At 44.4% G+C, this 13,616-nt stretch overlaps 1 protein-coding gene across 2 annotated transcripts in view; it reads right to left on the reverse strand.

Annotated features, from left to right (window-relative positions):
- Window positions 1–13,616, reverse strand: part of RNF112 (ring finger protein 112) — a 38,120-nt gene that overhangs the window by 21,140 nt on the left and 3,364 nt on the right. The window contains exons 2-6 of one of the 2 annotated variants that reach the window (XM_061590264.1): window positions 13,493–13,550; window positions 8,950–9,038; window positions 8,464–8,538; window positions 2,065–2,368; window positions 74–289 (exon numbers count right to left, since the gene is read on the reverse strand). In XM_061590264.1, the coding sequence (XP_061446248.1) occupies window positions 74–289; window positions 2,065–2,368; window positions 8,464–8,486 (543 nt within the window). In that variant the 5' untranslated portion in view covers window positions 8,487–8,538; window positions 8,950–9,038; window positions 13,493–13,550. The remainder of the gene's footprint in view (window positions 1–73; window positions 290–2,064; window positions 2,369–8,463; window positions 8,539–8,949; window positions 9,039–13,492; window positions 13,551–13,616) is intronic. The other variant, XM_061590263.1, reaches the window with a different exon arrangement.

Genomic DNA, 13,616 nt, shown 5'->3' on the forward strand with positions numbered 1-13,616 from the left:
CGTTGTCCAAGCCAGACCCATTTCACCCTATCAAAACACACACACGTAACACATTTTCATGCTGGGTGCTCACCAGGTTTCGGAGCCGGCGTAGGAGGAAGTTCAGCAGGAAGGATTTGCCACGGCGTTGCTCCCCGAGGATGGAGATCAGGCAGACCGGGGCATCCTTCACTCGCCTCTGCTCCAAGCAGAGGCTCAGGGCACCCTCATTCAAGCAGAGATCTCCATTCTCATCCACACCCACCAGCTGCACTGCTTCTCCTGACTTCAACAGAGTTGCTGCCTTCTCCTGAAAGAGATGTGAATCAGCTGGAACAGAGCTAGTCCTGAAAGAGCCCCACTATGTGCTGTCTAAGCAGTCAGTCCTATGTATGCCAACACAGAGAAAAGTGCGGCAGACCAATCTGCAATGGCAATCAAAGTTTTACACAAGAGATTGGCACTTGAGTGTCTGTGCCCCAAATTTTGCTGGCAGGCACTCACTGCTGCGCACCCTCTTTCTTTCTCAACCAATAAATCTCACCACGGCCCTTATCTTTCCTGTAGTGTTCAGCTCAGGGAAAGCTGTGCACCATGGTAGTCTTTTAAGGTGTTTTAAGCTGCATTGGTGTTTTTGGGGAGGGCAAGGGATGAACAATAAATGCCTCCATGAATCTTAAGCCAGTGGCCATTTGCACATGGGTCATAGCTCAGTGGTAGAGCATTTGCTTTGCATGCAGAAGCTCCCAGGTTCAGTCCCCGGCATTTATATCCCACCTTTTGTCTAAGGAGTTAAAGGGACACATATGCTTCTCCTGCTCTCCATTTTATCCTTACAACAGCCCTGTAGGGTAGGGTAAGCTGACACAGAGTGCCCAAGGGATAAGTCTTCATGCCTGACTGGGGATTTGGATTTGAATCCTGTGCTCCCAGGTCCTAGTCTGACATTCTAACCACTACACCACCCTGTCTCTCTCTCTCTCTCCGGCAGCAATGCTTTCAATTAGGGTTGCCAGGCTCAGGGCCTGAGACTGATCCTGTATCTTTAGGAGAAGAGAAAGGCAGCCAAGTGCAAGTGTTCTTCCAACACTAATGGAAAAAACCACAAGGTGGAATTCTCCCTTCCCCCTACACAACTTTTACAGTTAATTTATGGAACTCATTGCCACAAGACGTGGCAATGGCCACTGAACTTTATTAAAAAGATCCAAACAATTTCATAATGGATAGACCTATGAACAGCTAGCAGCCACATTAACTGTGGAAACTCCAGGTAGAGACAGTATATCCCTGAATACCTAATGACAGAGACAAACCACATGACTATACCCAGCATGCTTTCCTTGTGGGCATCCAAAGGCATTTGGCTGGTTGATATTGTAAATGGAATGCTGGACACAATGGCCTTTGGTCTATTCTGACATGGAAATGTGTAAATGCACATATGGTTACAACTTGCTGTGATCAAGCTGCCTTGTGGCATTCATTTTCTTTTGGAAATCACATTTTCAGAGGAGGAACTAGTGAAATGAAAAATGTTTTTCCCAACCAACAAATGTCCTTCAAGTTGTATTTTAAGTGTCCTATTGGAAACTGTGTCTGGCATGATTACTTATAAGCCACTTCAAGGGTTCATCCAAACCATACTAAAAATCCATGTTTTCCTTATTGGAATTGTCTCCTGGTAGTCCAAGCCTGATTGCTTTGCACTTCCTTTGTGCTCAAATTAAACTGTTTCCTCATCCATACTTGTAAACATGACCTTTTCTGTTTATAAACTCCCCCTCCCTCCTTCCTCCCCTCCCAGCACATAGAGTGTTGCTGACTGGCTCAGATCAGAAAGCAAAAGGCATGGAAGGAGGTGGAAAAGCTGAGTTCTCTCCCTAGGATCACTTTTTCTCTCTTTTTCGCACTATAGCTGGTATGGAAAAAAAAACACATGAAGGGAGGGAAAAGTGTGGGAAGACAGTGATTGGAGGCCAACATCATATGGAAGAGGGAAAATTAATGGAGGCACAAGGGGCTTACATTGCAGATTAAACAGAAGTATGGATGAACCCTGAGTTTCCCCACATTTGGTCTCACCAGTTCCTTGTCAACCTCCTCTTGCACAGGGATCTGCCCAATTTTCTCCACCAAGCTCCGGAGGCGAGTGTCTGGGATCATCCTCTCGCGGCTGCAGGGGTGACGGCACTCAGGGCAGCGGTACCCATAGTGTGGGGATCCGCTCCAGTGGGCAGAGAGGCAGCCCCTACAGAAATTGTGCCCGCAGTCAATGGAGACGGGGTCTTCAAAGGGCTCCAGGCAGATGGAGCATGTGATGTCCTCTTTCAGGTCCTGGAACATGCCTCCTGCAGACCTCTTTGTGGGGTCTGCGAATGAACTCGGCCTGCAAGGCACACAGAGAAAAAATATAGAGCTAAACAGCAGAAGGCCCAGGACCATGGCAACCATTTGTGGCTCTGACTCCACCTCACTCTGCTGCATGTGCAGACCAGGCCCACTTGTATGCATGTTGAGTCATTGACTCACATGTCCCGTTCAGTTACTCCAATGGAGCATGACCTCCCCTTGCCTAATGCTCTTTCCAGGAGAGCAAAAGAGAAGAAGCCACTGTACAAGCACACACATAGCACCTGTCATGAAATTGCAGCGTGGTTCCGAATGGTTTAATGTAACATGGCTCTGATGCAGGGAATTGTGGGGATTTCATCTTGGAGAGAGATGGGCCTCTGTGTGAGTGGAAAACTTTAAGTTTTGTTTCTCAGCTGCAGCTAACTGAGAAGCAGCAGCTGGTTATCTCTGCTATCTGATGGGGGTCTGGTATAAAGGTCAAGCAGGCCTGAGAACAGTTGAGATCAGGGCGAAGGAGGGGACCTGTTAGGTGTGAAAACTGAAGAAGCTTTGGGAAGCATTACTTCATTAGAAACCCCCCTGATTGGCTAAAATACTATGGACTGTTGCTGGGGATTTTTCCTTAAGTATAAGGGGTGAAACCTATAGCCTTTGCTCCCCTGGGTTCCATCTAGATGGGTGGTTACCTGAGTGGGGTTCCACTGCCTTCACTACCTAACTTATGCCTCTCTGGGGAGAGGTGAGACTTGCAACTGCTGCCTCTTCAAAGCAAGTAGAATAGGATAGTTAGTTTTGTTATTTTTGGTTGTGACTGAACTCTCTTGTATGTTCTAGCTAAACCCCTGTTTGGGTATTGGTTTTAAGGAATTGTTTTGCTGCTATTAATTGTGCACTTATATTTTATTCAATGAAGCTACTTCTTATTTACCCATGTGCGTTTATTGCAGGAGGGGAAACTTAGCTCTGAATCTGGTATCTTGGCCACTGATCACTAACTACCGTGTTTTGGCATTGCTTGGGGCTTTAGGACAAGAATGCCTGTCTGGCTGTTGTCCTTGGAAATCCCTGGCAGGACTATTTCTGGGCTCTGGGTTTCCCCTGACTCAGAGTGGTCATTTAGTTTGAGGGGTGGTAGCAACCTATCTCCTACCTTGCAGGGTTGGTGTTGGTTTGCACAGCCTTGGCAAGGGGGAGCAGTTGGTCAGGATCAATTGCCCAGGGTTGGGAATTGGGTCCTGAGGATGCACCTGGCACCTGTAGGGTGGCGGAGAGCATGATACCACCCAAATAAAGTATTCCAACCATCAGTACTTAGGAACATCATCATCGTGAGGGAGGAGGCTCTGTTTATTGCCGAGGTGTATCGTATGTCTGCTATGCCCAGGATTTTTAATGTGGTGACACCAGCCCTTTGAGTGTACTCCCAATGTATATCAGGCAGGTATTATTTATTTATTATTTATTAAATTTATATCCCCCCTCCCAGAAGGAGCCCCGGGAGGCAAAACACTAAAAGCACTCTAAAACATTTCAAAAACAGAATTTAAAATATATTAAAACAAAACATCTTTAAAAACATATTTAAACAAAACACGTTTTAAAACATATTTAGACAAAACATCTTTTTTAAAAAAAAAAAAAGCTTTAAGAACATTAAAAAGCAATTCCAACACAGACACAGACTGGGATAAGGTCTCTACTTAAAGGGCTTGTTGAAAGAGGAAGGTCTGCAGTAGGAGCCAAAAAGATAACGGAGATGGCGTCTGCCCAGTATTTGAGGGGAGGAAATTCCAAAGGCTGGTGCCACAACACTAAAGGGTTTCCTATGTCATGCAGAACAGACCTCCTGATAAGATGGTATCTGCAGGAGGCCCTCACCTACAGAGCATAGCGATCAAACTGGGTATATAAGGGGTAAGACAGTCTTTCAGGTATCCTGGTTCCAAGCTGTATAGGGCTTTGTACACCGAACTAGAACCTTAAACTTGGCCCGGTACCTACCATATTGGCATTTCGGCACCTGCTTAAAACTCTAATGTTCACCCAGGTTTTCCCCAAGGGGTGATCCAGCTACGGTGATGTATTAAGCTGATCTACTGGCTTGTAATGTATTTTGTACTTGTTCTATGAATTCATTGTTGATTTTATGCTATTCACCCCCATGGTATATATATTTTTTAATGTTGGCAGAATAGGGTGTTTATGTTTTTTTGCAAATAAAGAAATAAATAGTTAAGAAGCCACTCTGACACCTTCCCCGGCAATCAAAATCAACAAAGTGTCTTGTGGCACTTTAAATACAAACAAATTTATCACCAGCTTTTGTGGACTGTGATCCACAAAAGATTCAATTGACTCCAACAGTCATTCAGTTTGGGCACATGCTGTAAACTTACCTGTTTGAGGCCTTTGCTGGCTTCTGATGGCAGCCATTGGTTAAAAGTTTAAATTACATGTTGTACTGCTTGTTAATGCTCTCGTATTCATTTGCATGGTTGACCCTGTATTTTTAAAGGATCTTTACTTAAAGGCCCCTTGAAATGTTTCCACAATATGCAGTATACAAATAAATTATACCATAATACAAAGGTAGATATTTGAAGCGCCACAAGAATCTTTGCTGTTTTGCACAACAGACTGACAGAGCAATCCTAACTATGCCTACTCAGAAGTAAGTCCCACTGAATTCAATGGGGCTTACTCACAGATAAGTGGGGTTAGGGTTGCAGTCTATCATGGCCACCTATTTTGAATAAAAGGTATAGGATAGCGATGGGACCTCCAGATGTTATTGGACTACAACTCCCATCATCCCTGACTACTGGACATGTTGGCTGGGGCTGATGGGAGCTGAAGTCCAACAACATTTGGAGACCTCAAGTTAGTCACCATCCCTGGTATGTATGCTTGGTGTTTACTCAACACTTTGCGGGTAACAAGGGAGGGGTTATTTGCTTATCTAGTATGCGGAGACAGGGAGCCCTACAGTGATTTCAGCTCAGGATTGATTTATTACCTGCACTTTAGATAACATGGGAGTCCTATTGCAACTGCATAAGGAAATGCAAAGCCTTGCTGATAGTTCCACCTTGAACTCACAGGCTCAGGTGTGACTGAGCAAATTAAGGAAGTTTTGCACTTCAAAAGGGATAGTCAGCAGGGCTTAGGGAGGTGCAGTCTCTTAGGCTCATTGAGTTGAGAGATGGCTTTGATGATTTCCTCTTAAGGAGTAGAACAGAGATTGCTTCTGGGCAGGCCAGCCAGTTTGATGAGGATGATTCATACTAAAGCTTCTAGGAGTCACTGTATGCATGCCAAGGTGAAGTTGGGTGTTCAAATATAAACTCCAAGAGACTTGGGCCAATGTGTTTTACTACCCATAAAATAGAAGATCCTGCTGATCAAATAGTTCAAAATTAGCCTTGCTGGAATACCCTGCAGGGCTACAGGTTACCGTAAGAGAGGTTAGTTATCCTCATCATAACCCTGCAAGAGAGGCTAGGCTCAGACAGTGACTGGCCCAAGGTCGCTCAGTGAACTTCATTGATCAGGGATGTGAATCCAAGTCTCCCGCACTAGAGTCCAGAGTAGTCACCATTACACCTCTGTTTGCTAGATCACTACATAGGAGGATCAGCACAGTTGCCTGTGAGTTTGGATTTCCTTTGGGATTGTGGTTATGGGGGTGAGTGTGATGAGTTCCTGCACTTCAGAATTCATTTATTTATTATTAAATTTATATCCCACCTTTCCTTCAAGGTGGCATACAAATATGATTCTCTCACTTTCAATTTTATCCTCACAACAACCCTGTGAGGTAGGTTAGGCTGAGAGGCAGTGACTGGCCCAAGGTCACCCAGTGAGCTTCATGGCAGAGCAGGTATTCGAATCCTGGACTCCCAGGTCCCAGTCCGACACTCTAGCCACTACACTATTGTCAGGATTGAGCAGATGTACGCGTATGCACACACACACACATATATTTCCCCAGTCTGCTACTTAGGTAGCCTGAGGCACAGGTTATTCAGTCCCCAACCATTGCCTGCACACTTCTAGACTAATTACTTTTGTTAAATATTGGTTAACCTTCAGAAATGCTGCATATTCTTAGTAGCTTTTCCTGGCTGAATTAGAATGATTTGGTGTCATTTTCGTTTTGAGGTGATGTTAATATTTATTACTGGTACATGTTTGCAGGGCTGTCAATCAATAAAATATTTTTAGATACTTGTTCCTGTCCCCTTTAATAGAATAATCTGTTATATTTAAATGAATTGGCTTATTTATTATCAAAAAAACCTTCTCTGAGATGTGAAAGGAAGTGTGTAATGACTTATAACATGGGTAACCAAAAGCAATTGCTCACTTTAATATTTTAATTCCTTATTACATACAGTAACATACCAGAACCAAAGTAACTTGATGTGTATGGGTGTGGGGGTGGAATAGATACCAAGCAACCTCTTAAGACTCAGTCCGTCAATTAAAATGTGCTCTCACCAATTAGAAATGTCCTGAATGAATTACTCAACTACAGTCTTAGTCGATTAATCTATCAAACTGGTTAAGACTGAAATCCTATAATACTTACCTGGGAGTAAGACCCATTAAACTCTGCAGACCTTACCTCTACATAGACATGCATAGGGCTGAGCTATCAAATTTGCAGATTTAATTACCAGCATATTGACATCAAATAGCTATTGTAACATTTTGATTCCTTCCAAATGGCCATAGGAATAGGTCAAATTCTTAGATGGCCATTGCATTAAAACAGGAATAGGGAACCTGTGGTCCTCCAAAGGTTGTTGGGACGCCAGCTCTCATCAACCCCCGGCAGTGCATCTAGTGGTCAGGGATGATGGAAGTTGCAGTCCAACATCTAGACAGCTACAGTTCCCCACCCTTGCAATAAAATAAGGATAACTGGCTGCCTATGCTGTGGGTCTTTTAAGGACCATCTTCAAATGGTCAAATCAGTGCCGTTCCCTGTGGCCACTGAAATGCATCAAGATGGCAGGGGGAGAGTGAATACAGTGATCTTGTATGAAGTATCAGGAGTCCTTTATTTACAATTCTCCCCCCAAAAAAGGGGCTCTGGGATATAGCTCCTTATCTCTTTAGAACAGTACCATCCTTTGAACTATAGAAATCTGAACACCCATATATCCACTATTTTGTTTAAATATCCCACTGTGATTCTCGCATTTAGATTCCACCTTTCCTTCCAATGAGCTCAAGGGAGCAAATGAGATTCTCGCATGTTATCCTTACAACAACACTGTAAGGTAGACTAGGATGAGATAGTGACTGGCCCACAATCACCCACCAAATGCCAAGACTGAGCAGGGATTTAACCCTAGGAGCAGATGCATTCCTGGACATCAGTTCTTTAACAGCGGCAGGAATAACATGGAAAGAACAGGGATAGGTTCCTACACCACACAAAAGAGCAGTTCAACGTATTTCAACAACCTTTTTATTCAAAACTAACAAGCATGTCTGAAACGAAACAAACCAAGTCAGGTAAGCCTTGCATACAGACCATTTGAAGGCTTCTTCCAAAATGCATCCAGGGATGTCTGTCTTGTGTTTTTTCTCTTATCATGTAGCATCTTACTATAGCAATCTAAAGCTTTGAGCAAAGTTCTCCTCTCCATACACTCGAGCAGGCAGGCAAAGGGAAGCCACCAACATCACCCTGTGCTTGGTCTCTTTCTCTGACATTCTCCCCTACGCTCCAGACACGTCTGCAGTAAACTGTGCTTCCAGGGCACCTGAAGCACTGTTTACTGTGGAGGCGCCTGAGCCACCTGGCAAGAAGCACCATTCCAGCCACATATGAGGGAGCTGCCTGCAGCAGCTGCAATCCAGTAGACAAGGAGCACCATTCTGACTATGTCAGAGTGTGCGCTCCCTCACGCGCCCCTGAAAAAGTGTGAAAAGTAACTTCTTTCCTGGAGGATTTGTTAACTGAGGTATTGCTGTAATCGTGCCCAAAACCAATTCAAAGGTTGAGTCAAATCTGGTTATTTTCCTGATCTTTTCAGTCATCATTTGTTAAGACATGCATGTTTCATTTCTTTTTGTTTTTGGAGGGGGAAAATAATTAAAAAAGAGCCAACTCACGGTTTAGTACTTTCATTTCCCATCCTGAGGAGAGGGTGAAGCTGGCCACCTCTGACAAGATGAACTTCCCTGCTCCTAGAACAAAAAGATCACTTTACTGTGAGCAAGCTCCTCCCCTTTTCAATATCCTGTGTGCTGTAAGGAACTGAGAAATCAAGAATTGGGAGAGAGGAGGAGGAGGAGGGGAGATCCAGAAAACAGTTCAGGGGAGATCTCTTCTTTCACCAAATTAGCAACCATTTGGGCAGCAGAAGATTATGTGTGCCAAAATATTGTGGCTATACATTGGCTACTGAGAAATTTAAGCCAGAATAAAGGTTTGAACTGGCATAAATAGAGCCCTGGGAGAGGTATGCCTTTGGAACTCCCTCCTCTCCTCATGGTCAGCTTTACAGGGCAACCAAGAAGGTTTATAGGGCCTGGTGCTGTCCCCTACAAAGACCCATGCATGTGTGTACAAAGCTGGAGGCCACATGCAAGAATTACCTTATGCACGGACTACATGTGAGAATTCTCCTCTGCAGCTCCTCCCTGCTCTCGGATCAAGCAGAATGATAGATGTGCTTAATTTCTTCCTGCATGGGGATAAGAGAATAGAGTCTGGCTTGTGCTTCTCTTGAATACCTCCTCCAAATTCCAAAGCCCTTTTGGCAGAGTTTCTTCCCTGGGGCTCAGTCTCACTGGTCTTCTGGTTGTGGCCTTCTCCACTACTCACTCAGGAAGGATTTGTCCCTTAAAGCCTGGCCTCGCACCACTTCTGCACCTTTCCCTGTCATATAACTGTCTATCCATCAAGACTAGCATTGCTCAAAACTGTGTAACAGCTTGCACAAGTCACAGCTCAAAAGGCCACATCCTGAGTTGTGGCAGTGTACTTTGGAACACAGGAGAACGAGCACGGGCTTTATTTATTTATTACATTTATTTATTTTGTAGCAGCGCCAATCTTTTGGTAAGCATTCTTTATTTTAGAATATCCATTATTTTTATCTTTAGAAATAACAAAGAAAAAGTTATAAACAAAAAGACCTCTTGCAGCTTTATTTTATTATTATTTGTACAGCACTTGTGTTTATAGTGTTTGAAGTACCAAGTGCTAATGTTGCCTCAAAGCAAAGCTGTGTACCACTGATTTTTATCTACCACAAATGACATCTACATGGAAACTGAAAAAGAAACAGACTTTAAAGCTAAGTGAAGGAAGACCATTTTTGCACTTATTTATTTATTTATTACATTTATACCCGGCCTTTCTTTCACCATGGAACCCAAGGAGGCTTACATATGGTTCCCAGGCGGTCTCCCATCCAGGCACTGACGAGACCTGACCCTGCTTAGCTTCAGCAGGGAGCTGGCCTTATGTGCCTTCAGACACCCAAAAACCCATAGAATCTTGAAAAAAGTGTTTTTGCCACCTTAGCTCACCGTAGATAGTACATTCAAAAAACACAGCCACTGAGTTCAGCTTGGCATCCCTCTCAACTCAGTGCCCCGTGCTACAGCCGAACTCACCCACCCTTAAGGCTGGCCCCGGTTTGAACCATCAGAGCTATGAAATACAGGACCAGAATTAGCACTGTGATGCAGACATAGCTGGATATTTAAGTGCACATCTACTTCACCTTAATGTGTGGAAACTTGTTCCTGCAAGAGGATTCCCCCCCCCATGCTGAATTGTGATGAACGTAAAATGTAAATGTACTGCCTTCAAGTTGATTCCGACTTATGGTGACCCTATGAATAGGGTTTTCATGAGGCTGAGAGGCAGTGACTGGCCAAAGGTCACCCAGTGAGCTTCATGGCTATGTGGGGATTTGAACCCTGGTCTCTCAGGTTTTAGTCCAACACCTTAACCACTACACTTGATGTGAAATGATATTCATTCTATTTCCAGTGTTTGGGCTGTGAGTTTTGTTCCTTGTGCAGCCAAAATAACTGTTCAAGAGAAAGGTATCAAGAGGAAAACCCAAGGTTTGCAGGAAAAAAATCTGTAGGGAAAGAAACTCTAAATGGGGAAGGAACTCCTCCCCCCCCCCCAAAAAAAGATAGCACAATGAGGACTGAAAATGCTCAGTTGCTATAGGATGCTGATGGACTATGATGGACTATGGAAAGGAATTGCTGGAGCTCTGAATAAAAGCAATCTATGGTGCAATATTTTGTTGCAGATCCCACTTGTGGAAGTTCTATTTGTGATGTGTCACTTATACCTGCAAGTTTTCATAGAGTTAATATGCACATGTGGACCATCAGCCAAAACAGTGGACTTACTTCAGGATCTGATGTTTATTTATACATAGAATGATTTCTGGTTTGGGGGGATAGAAAAGGAATTTCCCCAGGCAAAATTGAAAGGCTAGGACCTGGAACAGCCAAGTCCAAATCTCCACTCAGCCATGAAGCACACCAAGGGATTGTGGGTGCCAGTCACTTTCTTGGCCTGATCAATTGGGCAGGGAGAAAACTACATCTGCTGCCTTGCACTCCTTGAAGAAGGGATTTTTTTTAATGTCATGAAAGAAATAATTAATAAAATGTGCCAGAGGGTGGAAGAGCTCAATTTGTGATGATAACGTTTGTGGAAAGAGAGGGGAGGGTGCTCTCACAGGTAACATGTGGCTTGGCTCTCTTGATTGAATTATTTATCAGTGCACCAAAAATGGTTAAGGAAATTCATTTGATGTACAGCAGATATAATAGGATTGGCCCCTGAGATGCTAGTGATTAGAGATATCAGCCCTCCAAGTTTAATCTTTTCTGTCTTAAGACTCCAGCTGAGAGGCCTTTCCAGCATTTATCACATCTGCTACTATCAGGCTAATGCAGATAAGCAGACAGGCACTGAAAAGCAGAAGTAAGGCAAATCTACTCAAAAGCTACTCTATACACATTTGCCAACCACCTTTTCCTTGCCACAGAGATAAACTCCCCCCTTTTTACTCATTCATTCTCTCCCCTCCCCCAAATTCTAACTCAAAAAGAACTGTAAGGCTCCCACATGCAATGTGAAGTCATGGTCAATTTGGGGCTCTTTGTGGGCCACCGCCATTCAGCACCCAGGCCAAGAAGCAAGCCAACCAACGAAAGGAAGAAAAAAATCTGGTGCGTTTTGAAGGCTGCTGTAGTTTATTAAATGGCATGAGTGTGTGAATACATGCATGTGCCCGCACACACACATGCACACTCTTCAGAATAAATGTAAAGGTAAAATACTGAGACCTTAAGATAATAATAATTAGGTATGCTGCCTGGGTCTCCCAGAATTCCACCTGTCCTTCCCTCACCCCCACCTTAACATGTATTATTTATTATTATTATTTATTTATTATTATTATTATTATTATACATTGACGTCCCACCATTCTTCCAAGGAGCTCAAGGCGACATACCAAATGGTCCTCCCCGTCCTGATTTTATCCTCACCATAACCACATCAGGTAGGGTAGGCTGAGAGTGACTAGCCCAAGGTCACCCTGTGAGCCATGCGGAGATTTGAACCCTCGTCTCCCAAGTCCCAGGCTGACATTCTAACTGCTCCATCACAGTGGATCTCATTTCAGGAAATGTTCTACCTTCACTGGTGTAGGAAGTATGCCTCTAAATGCCAATTTCTGAAAATATAAGAGGGAAGTGTGGTGTTGCTCTCATGGCCTGCTTTGGGGCTATTCATAAGCATCTAGTTGGCCACTGTGAGAACGGGATGCTGGACTAGATAGGCCACTGGCCTGATCCAGTGGGGCTCTTTTATGTTTTTATGATATTTGACATGTGGACAAAATTTGGGATTAGACAAATTCATGGAGGAAAAGGCTATCAGTGTCTACTTGGCATGATCAGAGCCGGCACCAGACCCCTATGCTCCCCCATGTGCATGTGTGCACTGTAATACACACCCAGTTGTGCTACCTCTTGTGTCATCGCATCAGCGTGCATGCTTGCCATCACCCAAGATGGCAGCAGGGGTGTCAACATGCCCGCATCACCATCTTGGGTGATGGCAGACATGTGATGACGCAAAAGGTGATGCAACGGGGCATACTTAAGCGCATGCTGGCTACGCATGCGTGCGGGGGTGGTGTCATGCCCCACAACCCGATGCTGGCAGGGATCACAGAGCAGGGCCTCCACCCTCCCAGTTGCAGGGGTCCTTGGCCATTGCCTGACCAGGCCGCCCATTGGCATGATAGCTATGTTCTACCGCCACTGTCGGAGGCAATATGTCTCTGAATGAATGGCAGTTAATGGCAATCACAACTGGAGAGAGTGCTGTTGCATTCAGGTCCCGCTTGCAGGTTTCCATAAACATCTGGTTGGCCACTGCGAGAACAGAACGATGGACTGGATGAGCCACTGGCCTGATCTAGCAGGGCTCTTCTTTGAAACATAAGAAATAGCGGCTGGGTTTCAGTTTGTATGATCAGCCCTAGCCAACCTAGTGTCTTCCTGGGACCCTTGTAAGGAGAAGCTGATGAGTAGGAGACCCTGCCTAGAAGACCCTGGAGTGGGGAGACTGGAGGATCATGAAGGGGCAGGATTTTCCATCAGTCCTGTCCCACCTCCCTGCCTGGCACTCTTATAAGCAGGAGCTGCTCCCTAAGTTCACCTGCTCTGTCTGACATTTTTATGGGGACTGCCCTTCGCTGTTTGGCAGCAACATGAATATATTTGGCTTTTAGGTTTGTTTTTAAGATTTTTATTGGATTTATTTATATATTACAAATATCAGATTAGGACACAAAATATGCACTTAAGCTTAATCTTTTTAAAATGTTGGGATTTTGCTGTCATACGTTTTCGTAAATTGCACTTTTACTTGAATGGTGTGTGTTGTATGTGAAGCTTTGTGAGATGGGCCATTGGCCTGATCCACCAGGCTCTTCTTATGTCTCGGGCTGGGGCCTTTCTGGCTGAAAGGTGGCATAGAGGTAAACGCTTAACAATAACATCAGAGGCTGTCAGTGTTGGGGCTGATGGGAGTTGTCGTTCAAAATATCTGGAGGGCACCAGGCTGGCTGAGGGTGAGACTCACCTAGGCAAAGGAAGAGTCTGGAAATGCCCTTGAACTAATGGAGCAGTCATGTGAGCCTCTGCATTAAAAAGAGATGAGGAGAAACTGTGTCAGAGGCAAGGAATAGGAGATGGCAGAGATAGGC

This window comes from Rhineura floridana, chromosome 11 (genome assembly GCF_030035675.1).
Source record: "Rhineura floridana isolate rRhiFlo1 chromosome 11, rRhiFlo1.hap2, whole genome shotgun sequence".
In the NCBI taxonomy this organism is placed as follows: domain Eukaryota; kingdom Metazoa; phylum Chordata; class Lepidosauria; order Squamata; family Rhineuridae; genus Rhineura; species Rhineura floridana.